This window comes from Bos javanicus, chromosome 3 (assembly GCF_032452875.1).
Source record: "Bos javanicus breed banteng chromosome 3, ARS-OSU_banteng_1.0, whole genome shotgun sequence".
Taxonomy (NCBI): domain Eukaryota; kingdom Metazoa; phylum Chordata; class Mammalia; order Artiodactyla; family Bovidae; genus Bos; species Bos javanicus.
In genome coordinates, this window is record NC_083870.1 from 106270569 (window position 1) to 106296300 (window position 25732).

At 43.6% G+C, this 25732-nt stretch overlaps 2 protein-coding genes and 2 non-coding genes across 10 annotated transcripts in view; 1 reads left to right on the plus strand and 3 right to left on the minus strand.

Annotated features, from left to right (window-relative positions):
- Positions 1–1296: 1296 nt before the first annotated feature.
- Positions 1297–18132, plus strand: PPT1 (palmitoyl-protein thioesterase 1). 2 transcript variants are annotated; one of them, XM_061412386.1, is made up of 9 exons: positions 1297–1642; positions 6276–6385; positions 6600–6727; positions 7208–7278; positions 8780–8882; positions 12110–12200; positions 13057–13155; positions 14902–14973; positions 16686–18132. In XM_061412386.1, exons 1-9 carry the CDS (start codon positions 1429–1431, stop codon positions 16806–16808), a joined length of 1011 nt encoding a protein of 336 aa, XP_061268370.1. In that variant the 5' UTR covers positions 1297–1428; the 3' UTR covers positions 16809–18132. The 2 variants fall into 2 exon arrangements, with proteins under 2 accessions (XP_061268370.1, XP_061268369.1); XM_061412385.1 differs by lacking the exon at positions 16686–18132 and adding an exon at positions 16383–16620 and having other exon boundaries at positions 1486–1642.
- Positions 16358–16504, minus strand: LOC133245466 (small nucleolar RNA SNORA79). Its single transcript, XR_009735723.1, has one exon. It is a non-coding gene; the product is annotated as a small nucleolar RNA SNORA79 (small nucleolar RNA).
- A 71-nt stretch (positions 18133–18203) lies between the features above and the next one.
- CAP1 (cyclase associated actin cytoskeleton regulatory protein 1) overlaps positions 18204–25732 on the minus strand; it is a 28880-nt gene continuing 21351 nt past the window's right edge. For all 6 annotated transcript variants that reach the window (XM_061412381.1, XM_061412382.1, XM_061412384.1 and 3 more), the window contains 7 exons: positions 23854–23959; positions 22498–22675; positions 20955–21130; positions 20665–20788; positions 20443–20525; positions 19984–20127; positions 18204–19374 (listed from right to left, as the gene is read on the minus strand). In XM_061412381.1, coding sequence (XP_061268365.1) covers positions 19291–19374; positions 19984–20127; positions 20443–20525; positions 20665–20788; positions 20955–21130; positions 22498–22675; positions 23854–23959 — 895 coding nt within the window. In that variant the 3' untranslated portion in view covers positions 18204–19290. The remainder of the gene's footprint in view (positions 19375–19983; positions 20128–20442; positions 20526–20664; positions 20789–20954; positions 21131–22497; positions 22676–23853; positions 23960–25732) is intronic.
- On the minus strand, positions 23281–23353 carry TRNAR-CCU (transfer RNA arginine (anticodon CCU)). Its single transcript has one exon. It is a non-coding gene; the product is annotated as a tRNA-Arg (tRNA).

Here is a 25732-nt window from a genome sequence, read left to right on the forward strand (position 1 = left end):
AATATGTGAATATACAGATGTTGGAAGAACAGCTTTATTAAGCTAGGTTTTACATATCATAATGTTCACCAATTTCATGTGGACAATCCAACAATTTTCAGTAAAGATAGAGTGGTATATCCATCACAATATAAATACTTCTTTTAAAAAAATTTTTTTTTATTTATTTATTTTTGATTGCACTGGGTCTTTGTTGCTGCTTGTGGCTTTCTCTATTTGCTCTGAGTGTTGCCACAGCTTCTCTGGTTGCAGAGCATGGGACTCAGTAGTTGCCCCTCAGAACAACATACATATTTCCTGTAAAAATACAGTTCCTAGTTTTTCCTTTAAAATAGATCAAAAACATTTTCCCATGTCACTATATACAACTTTGGGCTTCCCGGGTGGTGCTAGTTGTAAAGAACTCTCCTGCCAATGCAAGAGAGGTAGGGTCGATCGCTGGGTGGGGAAGATCCCCTGGAGGAGAGTACGGCAACCCACTCCCCTATTCCTGCCTGGAGAACCCTAGGGACAGAGGAGGCTGGGAGGCCGCAGTCCATAGGGTTGCGAAAGAGTCAGACATGACTTAAGAGACTAAACAACCAGCACCACATATACAAATTTACCTATCCTTTAATAAAATCCACCTCACAATTTACCATTATATAATGGATACACTTTAATTCACTTAAACTCTCCATTTAAACAATTTCAAAGTTTTGCTGAAAAAAATCATTTTTTTCTTTTGCGGGCAAGGATTGAGATTACTAATCTAGAGGCAAATGAAAAGTGGGAAATGGTGGATGAGAGGTTCCTACCATAATTCAGCTTTTGAGATTATACCAGAAAATGGCAGTGGCTTTTCCCACCATGCTTACATCCAGCAGACGCTCTTGTCAATCTGGAAGTTGTGACACTTCTAGAAAACATGTACCTTCCCTCTCTATCTTAGCTTATACCAGTCCTTCTCTGGCATTTTATCTTTGCCTTTTGAAGTTCTATCTTTCCTTCACGATAGCAAACACCACACTGCTATGATTAGCCCTGGAAATTATAACTCACCTTCAATTTCTGACAAAGAGCTGAGTCAGCTCTTTTTTCTTTCTTCCTTCTCTTTCACAAAGTACTTTTCTTCCAAAGGCAGGGCGATGCAAGGGTAAGAGCAAAGCCTTTGGATCCACCAACGTACTATCTCTGTGACATTGGTTACTAACCCACATTCTCAGTGCCTCAAGTGTCCTGACCTGTAAAATGGGGAGAAGGGTATTTGGGCGTGATGGGAATTAAAGCAGTTACCAGATGTAAAGCGCTTAGAACAGTGCTTGATGCACAGGAAGCACTGAGAATATGTTGGCACGCGTTTGATTTCTGATGGCGAGCAGTCTACTGGGGTAACTAGCCAGGAGAGACGCCCGTCGGACCGGGGCACCCCAGACGGAGGTGTGGCGGATGCGATGCGCCCGCGGCCGCGGCCGCCCTCGCGCCCGCGCCTGCATAGAGGCCGGGGCCAGGGGAGCGCGGTCACGTGATAGAGTCAAGATGGCGTCGTCCAGCTGCTTGTGGCTCTTGGCTCTCGCTTTCCTGCTGGGTTCCTGCACTTCCCTGGCGCTGGGGCATCTCGACCCGCCGGCTCCCCTGCCGCTGGTGATCTGGCATGGGATGGGTGAGTGAAGGAGGGAGTGAGAAGAGAGTCAAAAAGGTTTCGCGACCCTTTCCCTCTCCGAGCCTGGGTTCGCGTCTGCAAAGTGCAAGTGTGGAGGGCGGGGACCATGGTCACACAGGACCGGACTGGCTCCACGTTTTAGGATTTAGGGGTTATCCTGCATTGGAAAGGGAGATGATGAGGAAGGAGCTGTCTTTTGGTAAGCGCTCACAGCAGGCTGTGCACTGCGGTAGGGTTTTACGCGGTGTCCTGGTTTAATCTCACGGCAGTGGCGTCAGGGTGCAGCATCCGACTCTCGCTCGGGAGGGCAGGGTTGTGCCTGCGCGACCGCGGTATCTCCATCCTTTTGTTCATTCATGCATTGAACAGAGATTTCTTAGGCACCTGTAATTCGTTTATACTTTTGACGCGTAGCTATTGACTACCTACTGGATCCTGAGGATACAGTAAACTAAACAGACTAAATTCTTTGCTCTTTTAGAACTTCCCAGTGGAAGAGACAAACGATAAATAAACATATGTCAAATGGTGATTCGTGCAATGGAGGAAAATAAAGCAGGGGAGGGGGAGGATAGAGAGCGCAAGTGAGGGCTTGCAGTTTCATAGAGCAAAGTCAGGATTTACTGAAAAAGTGATTATCTGAGCAAAGGCCTGAAGTCCATAAGAGAAGATGCCATGTGAGTATATGGTGGAAAGATCAGCAAATGCAAAGCCATGAGGCAGAAGTATATCTAGTATGTCTAGTGTGTTCAAGGAGCAACACTCAGGTCAGTGTAGCTGAAACGCAGTGAGTCAGAAGAAAATAGGGGTAGGAGGATGGCCTGCATATGTTGTTGGGGCTACTAAGGCTACTGTAGGAACTTTGGCTAGAAGAGATGGGACATTGTTGTGAGTTTTGAGCAGATGAGTGACATGATCTGATTTGCATTTTAAAAGCACTCTAGTTCCTATATTCCCTGATGCTGGGAATGATTGAAGGTGGGAGGAGAAGGGGACGACAGAGGATGAGATGGTTGGATGGCATCAGCAACTCAATGGACATGAGTTTGAACAAGCTCCGGGAGGTGGTGAAGGATAGGGAAGCCTGGCATGCTGCAGTCCATGGGGTCAAAAAGAGTCAGACACAACTGAGTGACAACAAAGACAAGTTGCTATATTGAGACTAGATTGTAGGAGGTCATGGACCTTTGCAGGGAAAAAAGTTAGAAAGCTTTTGCAATAATCTAAACAAGATGCTGGGAAAGATTGAAGGTGGGAGGAGAAGGGGACGACAGAGGATGAGATGGTTGAATGGCATCACCGACTCAATGGACATGAGTGAGTAAACTCTGGGAGTTGGTGATGGACAGGGACGCCTGGCGTGCTGCAGTCCATGGGGTCACAAAGAGTCAGACATGATTGAGCGACTGAACTGAACTGAAATGAGGTGACGGTGACTTGAAAAAGTATAGTAAAAGGGGAGATGTTGAAAAGTAGTCAACATTTGGAAACAGTTTGAAGATAGAACCAGTAGGATTTGCTAACAGATTATATATGGCGTGAGAAAGGAGTCAAGGATGATTCCATGGCCTGGACAACGAGAAGGATGAGGTTGTCATTTTACCAAAATGGGGGAGCCTGTAGGGTGAAAATCAAGGATGTGCTTTGGGACTTACTAAATTTGAGATGTTTGTTACATATTCAGGAGATGTAGAGGCATTTGGAGTTTGGAGTCTTGAGACAGATACAGGCTGGAGGATTAAGTTGGGAACCTTTGGCATATGGCTAGTATTTAAAGCCGTGAGACTGGACAAGATCACCTAGGGAGTGACGATATTCAGAAGAGGAAAGAGGTCTAAAGACCGAGCTCTGAGGCATTCCCAGCATCTGGAGGATGTAGAGATGGAATGCATGTGTGCTAAGTCGCTTCAGTCATGTCTGACTCTTTTGAGCCTGTGGACTGTGGCCCGCCAGGCTCCTCTGTCCATGGAATTCTCCAGGCAAGAATACTGGAGTGGGTTGCCATTTCCTTCTCCAGGGGATCTTCCCTACCCAGGGATCAAACCAGATTCTTTACCCTTAAGCCACCAGGGAAGCCCCCAAGGGGATGGAGAGGAACTAGCAAAGGAGACAGAGATAGAACAGCTAGGGAGAAGGTGGAGTCAGGAGAGTGCAATGTCTTGGAAACCACGTGAAAATGTTTCAAGAGGAAGGGATAGCAAACTGTGAAATGTTGGTGATAGGTCAACTAAGATGAGGGCTAAGAATTGGTTATTGGATTTAACAATGGGAAGATCAGTAATGACCTTGATTAAACCACTTTTAGGGGAGTGGTGAGAGTGAGAACCTTATTGGAATAGGTGAAAGAAAAATGTTCAGAGAGGAATTAGAGTCAGTAAGTAGAGATTGTTCTTTCAAGGGTCTGTGCCAGGGCCTCAGGCTACTGCAGTGAAGTTAAAAGAGAGCATGAGAGCTCTGTGTTCTCCCAGAGCACAGTCTATTTGGAAGCCACCTAAGTAACCCGTGATTATAGTTCAGTGTGAGAAATAGAACATGCTCGAGCTCTTTTCCTTCTTTAAAAACGAATTTTTAAGTTTAGCTCTCAGGTTGAAAATGGAAAGATTAAGTTCAAAATGGAAAATGATCTTAGCCCACTTATCCTACTCAGCAGTCAGTCACTTTGCTTCCTATTCTTAGTTCTTGGTTCCTTGAAACAGGAAGAAAAAAAAGTGCAGAATGTGAGTTCAGCGTCAGCACTTACCTGAGCTTTCTTTACTTGTCTTGCTCTAGTCCTGGCCCTAAAGAGAGAGAAGATTTCAAGGTGCCTTGGGGCCTGTGAGCCGCAGATGCTCTAGATGATAAGAGAACACGCACCTCTGCTTATTTTCAATTGTGAATTTGGGGTCCCTATGATACCGTGTTGGGCTTTTGAAGTTATTACTTGTTAACAACATGAGCGGAGCAAAAAATGTTGTTCTTTTTGTTGTCATTGAGGTGAAATTCATGTAACATACACTTAACCATGTTAAAGCATAAGTTCAGTGGCATTTAGTGTATTCATGTTGTGCAACCACCACTTCTCTCTAGTTTCAAAACTTTTTCATCACCGCAGAAAACATGTGTGCCCCATTTTAAGGAATTACTCTTCACCCCGTCTTCCCATCACCCCAGGAAATGTTCAGTCTGCTTTCTGTTTCAGTGGATGTGCCTGTTCTGGATGTGTCATATAAAAGGAACTATACAGTATGTAAGCTTTCATTTCTGGCTTATTTCACTTAAAATAACATTTTTGAGGTTCATCCATGTTGTAGCATGTTTCAATACTTTGTTCCTTTTTATGGCAGAATAGTATTTGCTTGTATATATCTACCATAATTTGTTTATCCAGTCATCCATTGATGGACTTTTGAGTGTTTCCCACCTTTAGCTATTACAGATAATGCTGCTTTAAATATTCTTGTACAGGGCTCTGTAGGGACATATGTTTTCCCTTTTCTTGGTTATGTATTTAGAATTGAAATTAATGGATCAAATGGTCATTGTGTATTTAACTTTTTGAGGAACCATCCAATTGTTTTCACAGTTTCCACCAGCAATGTGAAGAGTTCCTGTTTCTCCCTGTCTTTGCCAACACTTGTTATTTTCTATTTAAAAGGTTTTTTTTTTTTTTTTTGCTTTGGATGATTTCTTTTTATTTTGCGTTTCATATATTATCCAGTTTCACATTCTCACAGGATCAGCAATTACAACAGCCACCTCGTCTCCCAAGTCTGAAAACGGCAAGACGGCCACGGCCGCGGCCAAAGGCGAAGCACTAATGTGCTCACGAAACAAAAAATTGCACAATTTTTCCTTCATTTTTCTTAAACTAATGGCTGACGCTAAGGCTCACTGCTGGAGAACGGAAACCCTTTTCTTCTTCATGCCTCAAACGAAAACATTAAACTTATCTGACAAGGCGGACAAGGTCTCTTCATAATTAATTGCACACACACACGAAAAAAAAAGTTTTTTACATTTATTTTTTATTTTGGCTGCACTGGGTCTTCGTTGCTGTGTGAGGGCTTTCTCTGGTCGCAGTGTATGGGTTTCTCGTTGCGGTGGCTCCTCTTGTGGTGCAGGGGCTCTGGGGTGAGTGGGCTCAGTAGTTGTGGCACACAGGCTTAGTTCCCTGTGGCATGTGGAGTCTTCTAGGACCACGTCCCCTGCATTGGCAGGTGGATTCTTAACTACTGGACCACCAGGTAAGTCTGTTATTTTCCATTTTTAAATAAGTTAATTAAAAAAAATATTGAAGGCTTTAAAGGCATCTTAGTAGGTTTGCATTGGTACCTCATTGTGATTTTGATGTGCATTTCCTTAATGATCAGTGATGTTGAACATAATTTCATGTGCTTGTTGGCCATTTGTATATCTTCTTTGAAGAGATATCTGTTCAAGTCCTTTTCCTATTTTAATTAGATTATCTTCTTGCTGACTCGTAGAGTTCTTTGTATATTTCAGATATTAAATGCTTATTAAGTATGTTTTGCAAATATTTTCTTCTCTGTGTTGACTTTGCATATTTTCATTAATGCTTTTGAAGTACAAAGTTTTAAAAAGTTAAATAATGTTGTTTTACTCATAAGTTTCCATGATTGTCTTTGTTGTCTAGGAGACAGCTGTTGTAATCCCTTAAGTATGGGTGCTATTAAAAAAATGGTTGAGAAGAAAATACCTGGAATTCACGTCTTGTCTTTAGAGATTGGGAAGACTCTCAGAGAGGTGAGGCGCTTCACCGTTCAGTTCCTTTGAAGGTTTGCTGACTGATTTCGTAGAATGTAATATTAAAATGCATTACCTTGCATTTTTAGCAGAAGACCATACAATGATACTTAAGTTCTTGAGTGGCTTATGAGGGTACCAACCTAAACAAGTTTGCCTCTTAGAGAAGGTGCCAGTGCTTGTGTTCAGCCCCGTCCTTTGATTTCTCTTTTAGGATGTGGAGAACAGCTTCTTTTTGAATGTCAACTCCCAAGTAACAACAGTGTGTCAGATTCTTGCTAAGGATCCTAAATTGCAGCAAGGCTACAATGCTATGGGATTCTCCCAGGGAGGCCAGTTTCTGTAAGTCCCTTTCTGTTATATCATACCACTTATATATCGTATCACGTGAAACTGACTGTTTGCCCTTTAATGCAGGTAGATCTATCCGTTTAGTGTTTCTGGAATCTTCATCTACCTTGGATGGGAAACTCTTCTAAAATAGCCCCTTGAAAGAAGCTCTGTGGAACTTAATTTATTTTCTATGAAGGAATAAAGATTTGTGTTTGCTGTATCAGAGGAAAATAAATCCTGAAACTTTGTGGCTTTGGGGAACCACAGATTAAGTAACTTAATCTGGGAAGTTTTTTTTTTTTTAAACTTTTAATTTTGTTTTGAGGTATAGTTGATTAGCAGATAATGTGAGTTTCCGGTGAACAGTGAAGGGACTCAGCCATACATATATATGTACCCATTCTCCCCCAGACTCCCCTGGGGAGTTGATTATTGATGATCTATTTCCATCTGACAGTGGAAACTGATAATCCCTTTTTTTTTCTCCAGGCGGGCAGTGGCTCAGAGATGCCCATCACCTCCCATGGTCAATCTCATCTCAATTGGGGGACAACATCAAGGTAACTTTGTCCTTTTTACCTAAAATATTCTAGCATCTCTATTTGTACAAGAAGTCAGCCATCCTCCCCCAAATCCTGTTTTGCTAAGCTATAACAAACTAGCCAGCAGTGATGACAAAACCGGATTCCAGACACCTGGAACACAGGGGAGTCATTACATTACTGCCTACTTTTCTCTAATATAATTGACATGATTTCCTGCAGTTGAGATGGTTGCAGCCGTGTAGCAGGCAGTGGTTGAGGAGTTTGGAAAGTCCAACAACCTTTCCTGTTTTGACGTGAGTGGTGTCATATTGAATTGGGACTTAGGCAGTGAATAGTGTCTAGACTTTTTTGTCTGTAAAATTAACAGCAGAGATTAAATCTTTCAAAAAAAAAACACCCCAACAGGTTTGCTATTTAGATAGAATTAATAAACTTTTGGGGCAGATGTGTCTTGGGGTAGAACTTTATTTCTGTTCTGATGGATTTAGCTGTTAAGCTGGTTGAGTGTAGGAGCAGGATTCCCCTTATAATCAGTAAATTGAATTCATCCAATTAAGTGTTAATTGGGCAAGTAATTTGGTATCGTAGGGTCCCTCTCACAGAAAGAAGCTAAAATAAGACGCTGCCCATCTTACGGGAATTTTTCAGAGGAGGAAATAAAATAACAGGTAGGAAAATACTTTTTAAAAGTATATGTTTTATTCAGATGCAAATTGGTAGAAACAGCTTTATCATTCATTCATTGATTCCATGAATATTTATTGAAAACCTCAAAACAAGACCGATAAGGTTTCTGTCTTCATGAAACTTCCATCCTAGTAGGGGAGAGTAGACACGAAACAAGTAAGCAAACAAAATAAATACAGATAGCAGTAACTGTGATAAAGAAAAAAATACAATAATGGAAGAACAGTGGTTATATTTGTGAAAGGCCTGGCCGCTGGAACCAGAATGCTCATGTTCATATCGTGGCCTCATCACTTACTGTCTAACCTCAAAGTATCTAACTTCTCCATTTAAAAGTTTCCTATCTGTAATATGCTCTAAATAATGATTTCTACTCCACAGGGTGATTGTAAGGATTAAATTAATTATTGCCAATATATGCTTAGAATTGGTATGTCTGGTACCCCGCAAAATGTTATTGATGAGGACGCAGGTATAACTGGGTTGGGGGAGGAACAGGGGTTGAGCACTGCTTGAGTTAGGGTTCTCAGATATGACTTCTCTAAGCCAAGACCCAAGAGATGAGAATGAGGCCCCCTGTTGAAGCAGTGAGAAGCACATCCTCTGGAGGGGAGTGGGTGCAAAGGGCCTGAGGCAGAAAGGAGAGGGAACACCGGAGGAGGAGGGAGCCGGTTAGAGTATTAATTCCAAAGACATTATTTCCTTAAGAAATGAATGAATGAAATCAGGATCTATTGCTGGTTTTTTTGTTTCTCTCAATGCCCTGCACATAGTAGGTATTCAGGACATGATTATTAAAGGCATGGGTATTTGTCTTCTGCTGCTGTAGGTGTTTTTGGACTCCCTCGGTGCCCAGGAGAAAGCTCACACATCTGTGACTTCATCAGAAAAACACTGAACGCTGGAGCTTACAACAAAGCTATACAGGAACGGTATGTACGGTTGGCCGAGAAGGATGCAGAACTGTCACCGCATGATGATATCACGCGGACTTGCATGCTAACCGTGATTCTAGGAGTAGTTGCTAGTGATATTTAAATGATATTCAAATGATTGTGAATATCTTTATACTATCTGCTTCATTTTATTGTAAATCTAAAGCTGCTCTAATAGTAATTTAAAGAAAGGGAGGACATTTTTCTATATAAGAAGAATGTAATTACAACAATACATTTTCATCTTAAAAAAAAAAACAAGCCTATAGAAATTACTCAAGCTAAGAAACTACTGTTAATATTTGAAGGACAGATTCTTTATATTGTCAGCAGCAAAGGGTTAACCTCTTACATCAGTGTCCTCAACTACATATGTTTGGGTATTTAAACATATTCAGAATTACTTTTGGAGTATGTTGTCCTTCAGTTGTTCCCAAACCTAAATTATATGTCAGACCCCCTGGGAAATTCATTAAAAATGAATTCCAGAGCTTCATCCCTAGAAATTTGGATTTAGTAGGTCTAGAATATTCTGGGTGATAGCTGAGATTTGGGATCAACTAGTATGGTTATGGGGCTTCCCAGGTGGCGCTAGTGGTAAAGAGCCTGCCTGCCAATGCAGGAGACGTAAGAGACTGGGTTTGATCCCTGGGTCAGGGAGATCCCCTGGAGGAGGGCATGGCAACCCACTCGAGTATTCTTGCCTAGAGAATCCCTTGGACAGAGGAGCCTGATGAGCTACAATCCATGGGGTCACAGAGGAATCAGACATGACTTAGTGACTAAACAACAACAAAGCAAAAGAATGGCAACAACGTGGCAAGAGTGCTCAGTCGTGTCCAACTCTTTGCGACCCCGTGGACTGTAGCCCACCACGCTCCTCTGTCCATGGGATTCTCCAGGCAAGAATACTGGAGTGGGTTGCCATTTCCTTCTCCAGGGGATGTTCCCGACCCAGGGGTCGAACCAGAGTCTTTGGCATTGCAGGCAGACACTATAACCTCTGAGCCACCAGGGAAGCTAAAAGAATAAACTGTGATAAACTCACAAGGGCAAAGAGAACAGAGAGGAGAGAAGAGATGATGAAAAAGATGTCAGTATGTTTTTTGAAAGAAAGCAGATGAATGAGTGATAACTGTTTTAGCAGAGCAGAAAATTCTGAAACCTTTATGTCTGTTGAAGGAAACACTGACAAGAAGGGACCAGTTCACTTTTTATAATCTCAGAAAGACTCAGGAATTTGACATCTAAGATACTTTGGTAGAGTAAGTGCATGAGACTCTTTGTTGAAAATCTGTAGAAACAGTGATCAGACTCCCCGAATCCCTTAAGTGTATGTCCAAGTGACTGCTCGTCCCCAACCCTGACAAGAGAAGCCAAATTTATTTTCTGGAGCAGTTTAACTCAAGAAGTACCAGACTTTGTGATAATAAACACAGGATGGTGATAAGATACCATAGTGAAAACCCACCTCCTCCTGTTTGATTCCCAGAATGATAGCAGCCAGGTTATTCCTCCTTGGCAGAAGTTTGATGGATCCCTCCCTGAAAAAACTGATTGGTCCCAGAGAGATCTGCAGGTTGATGTTTTGCAATCCTCCAACAAATCAGGACTCCTTTTGACTAGCACGTAGTGGAACCACCAGTAGATAGCTGTCTAAATTAAAAGACACTTACTCCTTGGAAGGAAAGTTATGACCAACCTAGACAGCATATTAAAATGCAGAGACATTACTTTGTCAACAAAGATCCGTCTAGTCAAGGCTATGGTTTTTTCAGTGGTCATGTATGGACGTGAGAGTTGGACTGTGAAGAAAGCTGAGCGCCGAAGAATTGATGCTTTTCAACTGTGGTGTTGGAGAAGACTCTTGAGAGTCCCTTGGACTGCAAGGAGATCCAACCAGTCCATTCTAAAGATCAGTCCTGGGTGTTCATTGAAAGGACTCATGTTGAAGCTGAAACTCCAGTATTTTGGCCACCTCATGCGAAGAGCTGACTCATTTGAAAAGACCCGGATGCTGGGAGGGATTGGGGGCAGGAGGAGAAGGGGACAATAGAGGATGAGATGGTTGGATGGCATCACCAACTCAATGGACATGGGTTTGGGTAGACTCCGGGAGTTGGTGATGGACAGGGAGGCCTGGCATGCGTCAGTTCATGGGGTCGCAAAGAGTTGGACATGACTGAGCGACTGAACTGAACTGTGTGAAGAACTTCCAACTGTGTGAAGAACTTCCATTCAGCTCAGTGAAAGTGAAAGTGGCTCAGTTGTGTCTGACTCTTTGCAACCCCATGAACAATACAGTCCATGGAATTCTCCAGGCCAGAATATTGGAGTGGGGAGCCTGTCCTGTCTTCAGGGGATCTTCCCAACCCAGGGATTGAACCTAGGTCTCCCGCATTGCAGGCGGATTCTTAACCAGCTGAACCACAAGGGAAGCCCAAGAAATCTGCAGTGGGTAGTCTATCCCTTCTCCAGCCGATCTTCCCCACCCAGAAATTGAACCAGGGTCTCCTGCATTGCAGGCGGATTCTTTACCAACTGAGCTATCAGGGAAGCTCTTGTTTAAATATGAACAGTGAGCCAAGGACCGCCACCCACCCCTCCATCAGACATCTGAGGAAAGCTTCCAAAATAGAAGATAGATCAAAACAACAAAAAGTAAAAAGGGACTTGGAAGAAACAGATGGCAATTCAAGAAGCTGAAGGAAACCTTAAACAAAAAAAAAAGCCTATATTATTATCTTCAGAGAGAAAGAGATCATCCATGACTCTAGAAAAGAATTCAAATAAAACCAATCATTAAAGAGTAAGAGAGAGATCCTGGAAGTTCAAAATAAGATAGCCCAGGGACTTCCCTGATGGTCCAGTGGTTAAGACTCTGAGTTCCCAATGCAGGGGAGCCTGGGTTCAATCCCTGATCAGGGAACTAGACCCCCCTTAGTACCAGCTAAGGCTGTGGCAGAAACAAGATGCAGTGATGGACAGCAGTGGAGGAGGTGCCTAGTTTGGCCAGAATGGTCTTTGAAGAAAAGATATTTAAGCTAGGTCTCAAGGACAAGAAGGAAGGAGCATAGGAAATGCTAAGGAAAAAGGGATCAGGCAGCAGGAACAGAAGGCTCTGGTCTTTTGCCCCTTCGGTCTCTTGGCCTGTGCCCAGGGCCAGCCTCAGGCATACTGACTAGTGTGCCGCTTGGTCACCTTTATTTTTTTTTCTCCCGCAGCCTGGTGCAAGCAGAATACTGGCACGACCCCATCAGGGAGGACATATACCGCAACCACAGCATCTTCCTGGCAGATATTAATCAAGAGAGAGTAAGCACCCAAGCCAGGCTACCATAATTGTGCATTCCCTTTCCTGTTAGGGACATTATAAACAGATGAGCAGTGACTGTCCAAATATCCCAGGCAGAACCCAGGAAACCGGAAGTTCTGTGTTGGGGGAGGCGGTGCTTATGAGGTTCAGTTCCTTCTGCTGCTGCTGCTGCTGCTGCTGCTGCTAAGTCGCTTTAGGGAGGCTGAAATTCATTTGGCTTTCTTCCTGTGGATTCTTCCTGTTGCCTAGTGTTGAAGCAGCGGGGTGAACTCAATAGGTGCTGGCTGGCAGGAAACTCAACTGCTGCCTTACTGAGGGAAGCCTTTCCAGTGGATCGCTTTGGGGTCGTATTTTTTCAGAAGAGTGATTTACTTAAGAAGAGAGACTGCACAGGGCACTGAGTGCATCCCAGAGATGAACATGGGTTGGGAGATTCTGGCTCAGTTTTTATTGGCATATCTGGAGGTTTAAAACAAACAAACAAAAACAGAATTTGAAGAGGGGGGCGACGGTAACAGAATAGTATGGCAGAACCACTCAGAGTTCGCAGTTTCTTATTTTGCCTTGGCTTTCTCTGGCTAGAAGCCTTTAACCTATGTGATGGAGACCTGTGGAGTGCAGTGAGAGATTCATGGTGGCCATCTGTCCGCCATGGTTGCTGGGAGCAGTCAATCAGATGGCATGTTAAGAAAAAGGCTGTACCTGGTGTGTTCTGGGCAGGAAGCGAGAAAAGCAGCCCATTACCATGGAGAAGAAACCCAGGGTCACGCAGACCAGAGCACTGCAAGCTTTTAATTCCCTGGCTAGAATCTGATGGTAATGTCCCCACGGTCTTACTATTGCCTTTTCCTCCAGGGTGTCAATGAGTCCTACAAGAAAAACCTGATGGCCCTCAAGAAGTTTGTGATGGTGAAATTCCTCAATGATACCATTGTGGACCCTGTGGATTCTGAGGTGAGACGCTTCTTAGGCCACAACATGCCAGGAGACTGGCAGAGAAGTGGCATTAAAACATAGCTGCCTGAGGACTTCCCTGGTGGTTCAGGGGTTAAAACTCTCTTCTCCCAATGCAGGGGATGCAGCTTCAGTCCCTGGTCAGGGAACTAAGATCCCACATGCTGCAACCAAGACCCAATGTAGCCAAATAAATAAATCAATTTAAAAAAAACAAAAAAAACCCCCACAGCTGCCTACTTGGAAGAATTGTCAGTCCCTTCCACCCACATTTGTGTAGAGCAGGGGTTCTGAGGTCTATAAATGGGACACTCAGGGTTGTAACCCCCCACAACCCAAAACTGTTTGCAAACTTATATACAGTTGACCCTTGAACAACATAGGGGTTAGGGACGCTGGTGCTTTGCACAGTCAGAAATCTACATATAACTTATAGTTGTCCCTCAGCATCCACAGTACTGAACAAAATCCACAAAAAAGTGGACCCGAGCAGTTCACACCCATGTTGTTCAAGGGTAAGCTGAAGTTGCATTCTCTGAGGAAGGGTCTGGAAATTTTTTATCAGATTTTCAGAAATCTGTGATCCAGAAAAGGTTCAGCAGCACCAGTCCAAAATCTGTAACTCCCTGAGGTTCACATTCACGTTCAGCCTTGACTTGGCTTTGATTTCTTTCCAACCTAATCTTACTTCATGATCCCTTCATCCCCTCTCGGACCAAGTCATATTGCGCTACTGGAAATGCCCTGCTCCCGGCCCGGGTTTCTTGTGTTCCTTTGTTCATGCTTTAGTCTCTAAAATGCCCTTCCCTGGGCTTCTCCACCTGACAGGCTCCTGTTCAGCTCAGATGTCATTTCCTCCATCCAGAAAGCCACCCCTCTTCTAGGCAGAATTTACTCCCTCTTAAGAATTCTCAGTCTCTATCATATCAGTGTTCATCACACTGTGTCAGAGCACACCACAGCCTATGGGCTGAATCCACCCTGCACCTGCTTTTGTATGGCCCACGAAGGAAAATGGTTTTTGTTTTTAAATGGTAGAAAAAAGTAAAAAACTTTGATAATGTGAAAATTACATGAGTTACAAATTTCAGTGTCTATAATAGTTTCATTAGAATGCAGCCATATTGAGACTTCCCTGGCAGTCCACTGGTTAAAGACTCCAAGCTTCCACTGCAGGGGATGTGGGTTTGATGCCGGCCAGGATCCCACATGCCATGCTGGGATGCAGCTGGGAGCTGGTGGGCAGAGACAGAGGAAAAAAAGAATGCAGCCATATTCATTTAAAAAATACTGTCTCGTGGCTTTTGTATTACAATGGCAGTATTTAGTAGTTGCAACCACGTGGCCCCTTAAAGCCTGAATTATTTTGTGTTTATTATGGAAAAGTTTGCTGACTTCCATGCTAAACAGTTGTGTCTGTGCATTGGACCAGAGCTGCTTAAAAGTAGGGACTGTATACATAAATTCATCTTGGAATGTTTATACCGCACAAGGATTTTCAGAGTAGGTGCTCAGTAACTGTAGGAAGCAGCAATTCTAGGGAACTGGAAAGCTCTTCGGAATGATTAACTCACACCTCAGGATCCACCCTTAAGAAGAAATGACTCAAGACATGCTTTGTTGCCCCTCCTTGCTGCAGTCTTAGGGAGTTGTTCGTCAGTAGTCTTAGCTACTAGCCAGTCTTGAAGTAGTTGGCGATGTGCGGGTGTATCTGATCTGACCTCCTTTCTTCCTCCTCTCCTGTAGTGGTTTGGATTTTACAGAAGTGGCCAAGCCAAGGAGACCATTCCCTTACAGGAGAGCACCCTATACACACAGGTAACTGGGGAGGGGAGGTGCCGTCCTTGTCAGCTCAGTTCTGGGAGCTGCTAGGTGCTTTGGTGACATACCTGGTCCTGTACACTCCAGCACAGCAGGTGCTGTGGGCAAGACTCGTTAGGCTGCTGATTCTGGCACCAGCTTATCAGGCACTGGTTTACTGAAGTCTCCGTCCTAAAGGTTAAAGGACCTGTTCCTCGTGTTTTCAGGCCTGGGCAAGGAACATATCTCTAACTCCTTCTGATAACAGGGTTAGAACTGGCTTCCTTTGCTGAGGCACAGTCCATCACAAATCCAAAGAGCCCCCACATGAGAAAATATGGAGGGCTGTTACTTCAAAACACTAATATCAATAGATGCTGTTAAACCAGGCAGACAGGGGAAAGCTCCTCCTGCAGGAGACTGGGAGGAACAGAGCTATGAATTTTGTTCAGGGTAGGCTTTTTTCTCAAGCAGCTTTTCACCACTCCCAGTTCTGGAGTCTCCCACATTCTCAGGCTTTTATCTTGGAGATACTTTTCCTAAAGTGCAGAAATGATACATCTGAACCACTTGCCTTCTATTCAGATCCCAAGTAATTTCAGAGGCCAATTGTCATCTCTTGGCTTTTCTCCTGCCTCTGGTGCTCTGCTGCGGGTGAGGTAAAAGGAAGCTAGGGTCTGTTAAGAGTTTTGCAAGCTACAATTAAGAACTTGTCATGAAACTCAAATTGGTGGTTTGATGCTTTTGAACTGTGGTGTTGGAGAAGACTCATGAGAGTCCCTTGGACAGCAAGGAGATCCAACCAGTCCATACTAAAGATCAGTCCTGAGTGTTCATTGGAAGGACTGATGTTGAAGCTGAAACTGCAGTACTTTGGCCACCTGATGCAAAGAGCCGACTCATTTGAAAAGACCCTGATGTTGGCAAAGATTGAGGGCAGGAGAAGGGGACAGAGGATGAGGTGGCTGGATGGCATCACTGACTCAATGGACATGAGTTTGGGTAAACTCTGGGAGTTGGTGAATAGGGACGCCTGGCATGCTGCAGTCCACGGGGTCTCAGTTGGACACGACTGAGAGAGTGAACAGCAGGAGCAGCATTCTGGCACCATCCTAACTGCTCATCTTCCCAGCCACACTTGTTCAACAACCCAGCTGTCATGACTTATCCAGCTGCCGAATGTTGAAGTGTCTGAGTTTTGTTATCTAAGAGTTGGGTATGTTTTAAGTTCTCCAGCTAATGTTCTCCCATCTTTGGCTCAGTCCCAGTTGACATTTTGAGGCGGTTTTGTCCATGGCTTGCCCACTTGTAGGTGGTCCTCCGGAAGCTTTGGGAGACTTTCCAGAAAGCAGAGTATAAAAGTCTGTATAGAACAACCTCAATGGCACGTAACTTTTTTCCCAATTGCTTGACTCCATAAAAATCAGAAGACAATAATGGACCACCGCCCATCCCCATGGTGTCCTGAGAGAAGACTGATCAGCTTAGCTACACAGTGGACCAAAACCCTACCACCCAAGGCTTCAAGCAAGGAGAGGAACAGCCATCAAAAACACGTTTTTAATATTCAGGGGAAAAAATGGGAGGGAAGTATCCTTATTTGCATTTCATTTACCTAAATTTTAATACTCAAGAGAAAATACTGCATTTTTGAGAATATCTCGTTAACATTATTTATGATTTTACTGTGAAACCATTAAGCTTCTTAATTATGGCCTTATCCTCTACAGGACCGCCTGGGGCTAAAGGCAATGGACAAGGCCGGACAGCTGGTGTTCCTGGCTCTTGAAGGTGACCATCTTCAACTGTCTGAAGAATGGTTTTACGCCCACATCATACCCTTCCTTGAGTGAAACCCTTGTAGTCTGAACCAGAGCTCAGGGAACCCCTCCCACTCCCAAACCAGTTCCCTCTATGCCCAAGCCTGAGCTCAGATCCAGCTAGCAACTAATCCTTTTCTCTAGTCATCATCGAACATGCCCCGCTTGGAAAGATCCAAGATACGAATCTTATCCTTTGCCTCATCCTATCAGCAGATGGTGCTGAATGCCAATTTAATTAGCAAATAGCCGTGGAGCTTGTTTTACAGCCTTTGATATGGTCAGACTCTTTTAGGAATCAGGAGTTTGCTGCAGGTCAGTGCCAGAGCTTTGCCCAGGCCTGGATGAGACTGAACAAACTGAACCAATGAAATAGTCTAAGATGAGTAACTTTCTCAGGAAAATCTAGCCACATCTCAAGCCAAGGGGCCAGTACTCAGGCCTGAGGTATTCACAAAAAATGCTTTAACTGTTCTGGTGATTTGACCAGTGCTCGGAAAAGTATCGCTTGGCTAATGCATCCATGTAATTTCTTTATGGCTGTCCTCCTCTGAGTATGTTGCTTTCTGTGTGTCTTGGGTATTATTTTACAAATTCCGGCAGCCCATGATCTTGCCTTGGTAGCACTGTCTCCTTAGGTAGTGATGAATTAGTTGCTCTGTCACAAAAGGAGGGAAGTAGCACCCAACTGGATTGCTTAAGGCAGGAAGTATACATATTGCTTAACTTAGATGGGGACGATAGGGAGGTTTAAAGAAAAATGTAAAAATTTAAAGAGGAGGTAGCTGGTTCTTTCCATTCCACCCTTGATAAACCTGTCCCTTCTGAATATGACTGGTGGTCTGGATTCCAGAGTTACTCTATTGCTGGCGTTAGCAAAGAATGGGAGGGGGAAAAATATGAACAGATCAGGCTTTCTAACTTCCATCTCAAAAATGTGTATTACCAGCACACTCCAAACTGCTTCTGATGTGTTCTGTGAAAAAAAAAAAAAAAAGATTGCCCAAGAAAGCTTAGGGAACATTCCATATCCCTTTTCTCTTGGAGATCAACCCACCTTAGACTATTAAGGACTCTTTTGAGAATTTCTGCTAAAGACAACATCTTAGCCCCTGACTCCCTTACCCCATGAAATCCTAGCACCACTTCTGGAAGACTGTTCTGCAGAATGCCCCATCTGTGGAAATGATTAGCTGCATTTGGGGGAAGCACTTTCTTAAGTGCTACAAAGTTTACCTTCTGGTTTTACTTCACCTCTTTCAAGACTTTTCAACTGAAACAAGGGGATGAAAGGCAAGAAGTGGGGACGGGTGAAAACAATTTTATGAAGTCGTCTAAAATAAAGAGTAGTTTCTTATCCTTGGTGTCATTTTTCTTTTCAAAGTTCTTACATCTCTGTTCAGCAAATATCATACATAAATACTAAGCGAGTTTGGTATTAATTTTATTCTATTTTCTGTATAACTTTAAGTACATAAAGGTTTATTTCCACAGGCCTCAGGAAATGGGTAGAAATCACAGGACAATCTCTCTTTCCACCAAAAAAAAGTTGCATATTTTGGTAAAGTGTCTGTCCTAGAGGAAAAACTGAAAGTTGCATTAGCAAGGCTGTGCAAGGTTTTTACACAAGACCTAAAACAGCCTGCAGTGGAGATTTCTGGTCCTTTGTTCAGGTGCCCAGACAGAAGCCACAAGTTGTGAGCGTGACAGGGCCATGGAAGCAGTGAAGACGGATGATGGGCACCTAGAATGGAAGGAGAAAGGGAGCCAGATTGCTGGGAATGGTGCAGTTTTCCTTTTTTTTCACTCTTTTAAAGTCATCTCTGTAGGAAGGTGCTGGGCAGGGGCCCAAGACAGAAAGGGTCCGAGACTCCCTTAGCTGGCCTGGGGGCAGGGCACCACCACAGCAGCCTCCACAGGACAACCTACGGTCAGGTTTGGCCAGGTGCGGGATGGAATGCAGAAGAAAAGGAATGCTCGTAGGAAATCATTTTCCTAGGAATGCTAGATGGCCAAGCTTCAGCCTTTGGTCCCGTGCAACCCTTGCCGCACTTGTCAATAGTGATAATTAGTTTAAGTTAGAAGAACTAACTAGGATCAGCTTCTGTTACCTTCACACTTGTTGTTAGAAAAAGGTTATCTTGTGTGAACATTCTGACCTGTTAATTCCTGGGACTGCTATAGTCTTCCCAAAAGACTATTTGTTGGTCAAATAACCCCAAAGGCTGAAAGCTAAAACACACCTGTCCTGGTCTGCAGTTGCTTAAGAATGGACTGGCGGTGTGGTTGAGCTGATATGAAAGAGCTGCACCTTCCTGCGGAAGATCAACTGACCTGCTATCCCACCCCAAATCTCAGCCTGAGGTATATTTCAGTGAAGGCAGGTAGCTGTGCTTCTCAAAGCAGAGAAGCAGTTTAAGAGCAGAAAGGTAGAGGAAATCTAAAAAAGAACCGTCTTGATACAGATTTATCCCATGGTCTGAGGGAGAGGACAAGGAACCCAGTGGCACTTCGCTTATCCAGCAATTTCTGTCACTGTGGTGACCAACTTCTGCCCATTCCATAGGGTCTTAAACTGCTCAGGGACTGGGAACTCATTCTGCAAATAGAGAAACAACAAGTTTAAACCTGAGCTAGGCAACATGGGGCTAATTAAATCTTAACACTTTTCTCCCAATGCCTGTTTGCACTAAACTGTGAGAGCAAGTAGGATGTAATGAGGGAAACGGAATCCTCTTGTGAAAGCCTGGCTATGGGGGCTATGGAACTGGCAGCACCACATCTTAGAGACCACCTGCCCCACCACTGACACAGTGACGAAGCAGTGCAGTGCAGTGCAGGAATGAGGACAGAGCCTCCAAAGCTAGACAGATGGAGGTGGCAGTCTATTTCCTACTGACCAGTGACCCTGGACAGCTGTTACGCCTGTGAGGTACAGATGGGAATGTGAATGGCTCAGCAGGGTGCTGTGACTCAACCCCAGTCCTTTCTGCTACCCTGAGCATCTGCTCAGCCTAAGAAAGCCAGAAACCACTCTTCTTAGGGGGTCTACTCTGTGGGACCACCTCAGGCTTCCATGTGCTTGAGGTGTGCACAGCTGGGTTGGACCTCACTTGGTGCAGAATGTCCATCAACTAGCTTTCTCCAACACTAGCCTTCAGGCCCTTCTGTTTTCACATCATACTACTAAAGGGATCAAGAAACTTACGAAGTCACCGCCTTCTGTAGGAATGAGGACATTCATCTCAGAAGATTTGGCACTGACTATCTCACAATCCAGGGAGTTCTTGCTCAGGTAAACGTGGCAGCCATCTGTTTTGTTGATGGAAATGGTTGGCACTTTACCCATTACCTGCAGAGGAAACCAAGAGCACTGAGTTCTGGCCTCTGGAAGAACAACAGTTAACTGTGGGAAAAGCTTTCCCTGTTTCACAGGAGCACATGAACAACTCACAGGTGTACAACAGATACTGGATACTAGGGGTGGGTGGGGATGGTGCTGGAAACAGCTCACGCTAAGGGCCAACTCTTTTCCTGCCACATACGGAGCAGCTCAGCTTACAGACCCCACAGAGTCAGATTTCTACCAGGGCAACATCTGTGGGTCGGCTGTGTCTCTTTCAATTAATCCCCGAGACCAAAGGAAGGAGCCAAGGTATCGAGTTACCTGAACTTTGACATCCTTACTATTGATTATCTCCACAATGCCCACCACGTCATCAAACACCAGACCAAGTTTCTTACAGTTATCTAGGAGAAGAAAGGGAGCAGGTTAACAGTATAAATTTAAAGGAAAACACTCTATTAAGAATCTCTAGAAATAGGGGAGGTAGGGTGCCAGCCCTCTTAAGCTCTAGGACAGAGCCTGCCTGGGCCAAGAAGAACTCACCTACAGTAATGGAGTTAATTTTGCCCTTGATCTGCAATGTTGAGTTCACACACTTGAATATGTAAGCCACCTGTTTCAGCTCTGTATCCTCTATCATCAGGTTGGAAACATTCTCCTGATTTTCCTGTTAAAGAGATCCCTTTTTAGGAACCTCATCACTAAGCACACCCCCAAAACCAGACTATGCCAAACTTTCTTTCTTGTAATCAAAAGCCTGCACTCGTTTGGCTGCGCCCCGTTTAGTCTCTGTGCCCCCACTTGTTCCCCCACTCTGGGCATTTTTAACTCACCACTCTCCACTTCTTGCCCTCCAGTTCAAGTAGGGCTGGCTCCTTCTTTGCAACTGGTTTGGGGGGATCTGGTTTAGATGCAGAGAAGGGTTTGGGGCCACTTCGTATCAGACCACTCTGAGCCTTCAAGGCAGGGTTCTTGTGAGTCTTCATGTCATCAGATACGTGTTTCAGGGCTGTAAGAACAACAGCTGCTTTGTTCCTGTCCTTCATACCAGGGCTTTGAGCTGAGGCAATAATCAACTTCTGCTATCAGAAGTTATACTGATCCTTAACCAAAAATTCAAAGCCAAAACCCAGAGCCTCTGAGATGTTCTCTCTCACACCTTTGGAGAAGCACTTGTATAATTCTCTTCTACCTCAAGGTTAAATTATAAAATTCCACTAAAAAATAAATAAAATGCAGAATGTGTATATATGGGGGGATGGGGATAAAAACACAAGAAAAAGATCTAGAACGACACTAAGTATATACTCACAAAATACGTACACAGTTTTTAAATCAACAGAGGAAGAAAAAGTACTATGTGATAATAAAGAAAATTTGGTAAAAGGAAAAATAACCTCATTCACAGCTAACTTACCACCCACCCCCAATCAGTGCTGGCACTTGAAACTTCCCTTCCAATGATTTTTCTATTCATAGTTGTTTTTTATTTAGATGTAAGCATACACACTTAGACCAAAAAAAACTTGGTTTAACCAATTAACACAGTACAATTTTTCTCAAGTTAGCCTATAGTTTCTAAAAATATATTTTTTTAAGAGAAAAAAAATTCCACAATCGCCCTCAATAGGCTGACACGTGCCTTGCTTATGAACAGAGCCCAATCTACATAAGCAACACTAACTTTTTAGTATCACCACTCCGTGTGGTTAGTTTTTTTCTTTAAACACTGCATGGTTCATGGCAGAAAAAGACTTAACGGTTGCATAATATTCCATCAAAAGGAACATACCACAGTTAACCATTTCTCTTAAAGTTGGATATACAGATTGTTATACCATTCTTAGCCACTATAAATAATAATGTCTAAAACTTGTCCTTTGAATATTTTTATAGGTAGATTCTTAGGAGAGTGTTGTATAATTTAGACTTCAACCTACTGTATATGAGCCTTTTCTATGCCAACATTAGGTCATTCTTATGCAAGTTTTCCGTTATGACTAATATACATCCTCAGAAGAAGTTAACCACCCTCTTCCATGATGACTTCCCAAAGAGACCATGTGGTAACATGGAAAAAGCTCTAGGGAGAACCACTGGCACCATGCCTTGGCACAATACAGAAGGTACTCTGTACGTGCCCCTTAAATCACTTCCAATGGGAAGAGAGATTCCCACAACTATAATGACCCATTTTCAATTTCCATTTAAGCCAGCTCTGCTGTCCCTTTAGGCAACCTGAAAGAATGTAACAACCCAAAAGAACCTCCCATAAACAAACCATGATTCTGGTTTACAGACTACCAGGTTGCTAGCCGGTAAGTTCTTGCCAAAACAAATTGTTTACTGACTCCTCTTGCCAAAGCGTTCACTTACCATGTGTGATGCTCTCCCCCTGATTAATCTGCGCAAACAGTGCTGAGCGTGAAGCAGAGTCATCTGAGCCTGAACTGGTGGGGACTGGGGGGGGAGGTGGGCCTGGGGGGGGAGGAGGAGGACCAGATCCAGCAGAGGGTCCAGATGGCAAGCCACTCAGTTCTTTTGCCACAGGCCCCTGGAACAGTAAGTGCAGGGAACACAGTCAACTTTTCTTCCCCTCGGTACCAGCCCCAACAGGGCCTTACATGTGTCCAAGATACATGGGATTTTTACTGTAGTCCTTGATGCAATGATTAATGCTCCCAACCCACACCCAACTCAGCTCCATTTTTCCAGCTCTAAACCTAGAGTTCTAAAAATCTTAGTGTATCAGCAATACCTCAGACTTACAAAATCCAAGTTTGATTTCACCATCTCCTGCCTGCTCCCCTTCCTGTACAATCACCCCATTTCTATTCTAGCGAAAGGTATTACCATCCAAGCTTGACTGTTCAATCATCTTCTCATTAACTCATTCTATTATCTTGGTTGTATCTCCCTAAGTTTGTCTGTATCAGCCTCTTGCACCATGAGTACTTCAATAGTACTTACATAGTACTCACATAGTACTTACATTAATTAGTCCTTGCCCCTAATCTATATACTAAGACTCTTTTAAAGACAAATCTGATCATTACCACTATTTTGCTCAAACACCTATTATAGTTTCTTATCATCAATTTAAAAAAAAAGTATTTATTTGGCTGTGCCAGGTCCTTGTTGTGGCACATTGGGATCTAGTTCCCTAACCAGGGATTGAACCCAGGTCCCCTGCATTAGGAGTGCAGAGTCTTAGCCACTGGACCACCAAGGAAGTCCCCTTATCACTTGTTACAAAGTCTAAATGTCTCAACTACTTCCTTTTCATCCCTTCCTCCTAAAAATTTGACTCTCTCTTCTTACTGAAGGCAGATGACATTTATTCTGCATTTACTTTAAGCTTTGCTGTTACCCATCTCGCCCACTTCCATCCTATACCTGAAAAGTCTCAGATGAGAATATGACTCCTTAAAGTACAGTCTCTCCCAGGTGAGAATCACGCTTTCTCATACTCTGTAGTGTGTACCTTTATAATACCACTTGGCCTGGTGATTGGTACTGGGGTTTCGTATCTGTTTTTAAGCTTCCTGAGGGTTGGGATGATGCTATTTATTCATCTATCTCCCCTCCAGCCCAAGCATGTCCCTGACCCATGTTTACCGACACTGCATAGAACTGAGTATTCTTTCCCTTACCCTCGCTTTCTTTACTCTTCTACCCCTTTTCCTCCTCTCCTATTTCCTGGAGGAATGACAGTAGGGGACAAGAACTCACTGTTCTGCTCCAGGCCAGTCCGGTGGTATGGAACTCCTTAATGTAAGCCTGCAGCTCTGTCCATATACTCAAGTAAGCTTTGACCCAGTCCACGTGCTTTTTATCCCTGGGAGAATTAAAGAACAACTCACTGTAGGCAATCAGGGTACATTACAACAATGATTCCAGATCCTTCCTATCTATGAGCTCACATTTTCCTGCCTGTGATGCTCCTTAGGCTCTGCTCAATGGCAGCTTTTCTATCATAACTGAGCTTCTCTTTTCTTTTTTAAACCTATTTTCTTACCCTAATTAGACCAAAGTCCATACTGACAGGGACTCTATCTCTCTACCTCTTATAGCAATATGCCTTAAACTTTTTAAAGTAACAAACTGTTTTTTCAAAGCATAATAAGACCTTAGGCATAATCTTATATAAAAAACTGAAAAGAGCAAATATTCTGTGCCTGAAGCCATGGTCAGGAGGGCGCTCAAGCATCACTATGGATCTTTAGGACTCCAAGAAACTCAACTGCCTTGTAACACAATGCCTTAGGTCAAAAATATGCCTTCCTCCAAAAAATTAAAAATAAAACACTTCCCTTTAGGAGGAAAGATGATGCTGTGAAAGTGCTGCACTCAATATGTCAGCAAATTTGGAAAACTCAGCAGTGGCCACAGGACTGGAAAAAATCAGTTTTCATTCCAATCCCAAAGAAAGGCAACGCCAAAGAATGCTCCGACTACCGCACAATTACACTCATCTCACACACTAGTAAAGTAATGCTCAAAATTCTCCAAGCCAGGCTTCAGCAACATGTGAATAGTGAACTTCCAGATGTTCAAGCTGGTTTTAGAAAAGGCAGAGGAACCAGAGATCAAATTGCCAACATCCGCTGGATCATCCAAAAAGCAAGACAGTTCCAGAAAAACATCTATTTCTGCTTTATTGACTATGCCAAAGCCTTTGACTGTGTGGATCACAATAAACTGTGGAAAATTCTGAAAGAGATGGGAATACCAGACCACCTGACCTGCCTCTTGAGAAACCTATATGCAAGTCAGGAAGCAACAGTTAGAACTGGGCATGGAACAGACTGGTTCCAAACAGGAAAAGGAGTATGTCAATCAAGACTGTATACTGTCACCCTGCTCATTTAACTTCTATGCAGAGTACATCATGAGAAACGCTGGACTAGAAGAAACACAAGCTGGAATCAAGATTGCCGGGAGAAATATCAATAACCTCAGATACGCAGATGACACCACCCTTATGGCAGAAAGTGAAGAGGAACTAAAAAGCTTCTTGATCAAAGTGAAAGAGGAGAGTGAAAAAGTTGGCTTAAAGCTCAACATTCAGAAAACTAAGATCATGGCATCTGGTCCCATCACTTCATGGCAAATAGATGAGGAAACAGTGGAAACAGTGTCAGACTTTATTTTTCTGGGCTCCAAAATCACTGCAGATGGTGACTGCAGCCATGAAATTAAAAGACGCTTACTCCTTAGAAGGAAAGTTATGACCAACCTAGATAGCATATTCAAAAGCAGAGATATTACTTTGCCAACAAAGGTCCATCTAGTCAAGGCTATGGTTTTTCCAGTAGTCATGTATGGATGTGAGAGCTGGACTGTGAAGAAAAGCTGAGTGCTGAAGAATTGATGCTTTTGAACTGTGGTGCTGGAGAAGACTCTTGAGAGTCCCTTGGACTGCAAGGAGATCCAACCAGTCCATTCTAAAGGAGATCAGTCCTGGGTGTTCCTTTGAAGAAATGATGCTGAAGCTGAAACTCCAGTACTTTGGCCACCTCATGCGAAGAGTTGACTCATTGGAAAAGACTCTGATGCTGGGAGGGATTGGGGGCAGGAGGAGAAGGGGACAGCAGAGGATGAGATGGCT

Bases quoted from the DNA above. Each gene is read 5' to 3' on its own strand.
- PPT1 (XM_061412386.1), top strand. From the start codon at position 1,429: ATGCGATGCGCCCGCGGCCGCGGCCGCCCTCGCGCCCGCGCCTGCATA. The intron at 6,728-7,207 runs GTAAGTCCCTTT...TTTTTTCTCCAG, and splicing joins TCCCAGGGAGGCCAGTTTCT to GCGGGCAGTGGCTCAGAGAT. The intron at 12,201-13,056 runs GTAAGCACCCAA...CTTTTCCTCCAG, and splicing joins CAGATATTAATCAAGAGAGA to GGTGTCAATGAGTCCTACAA.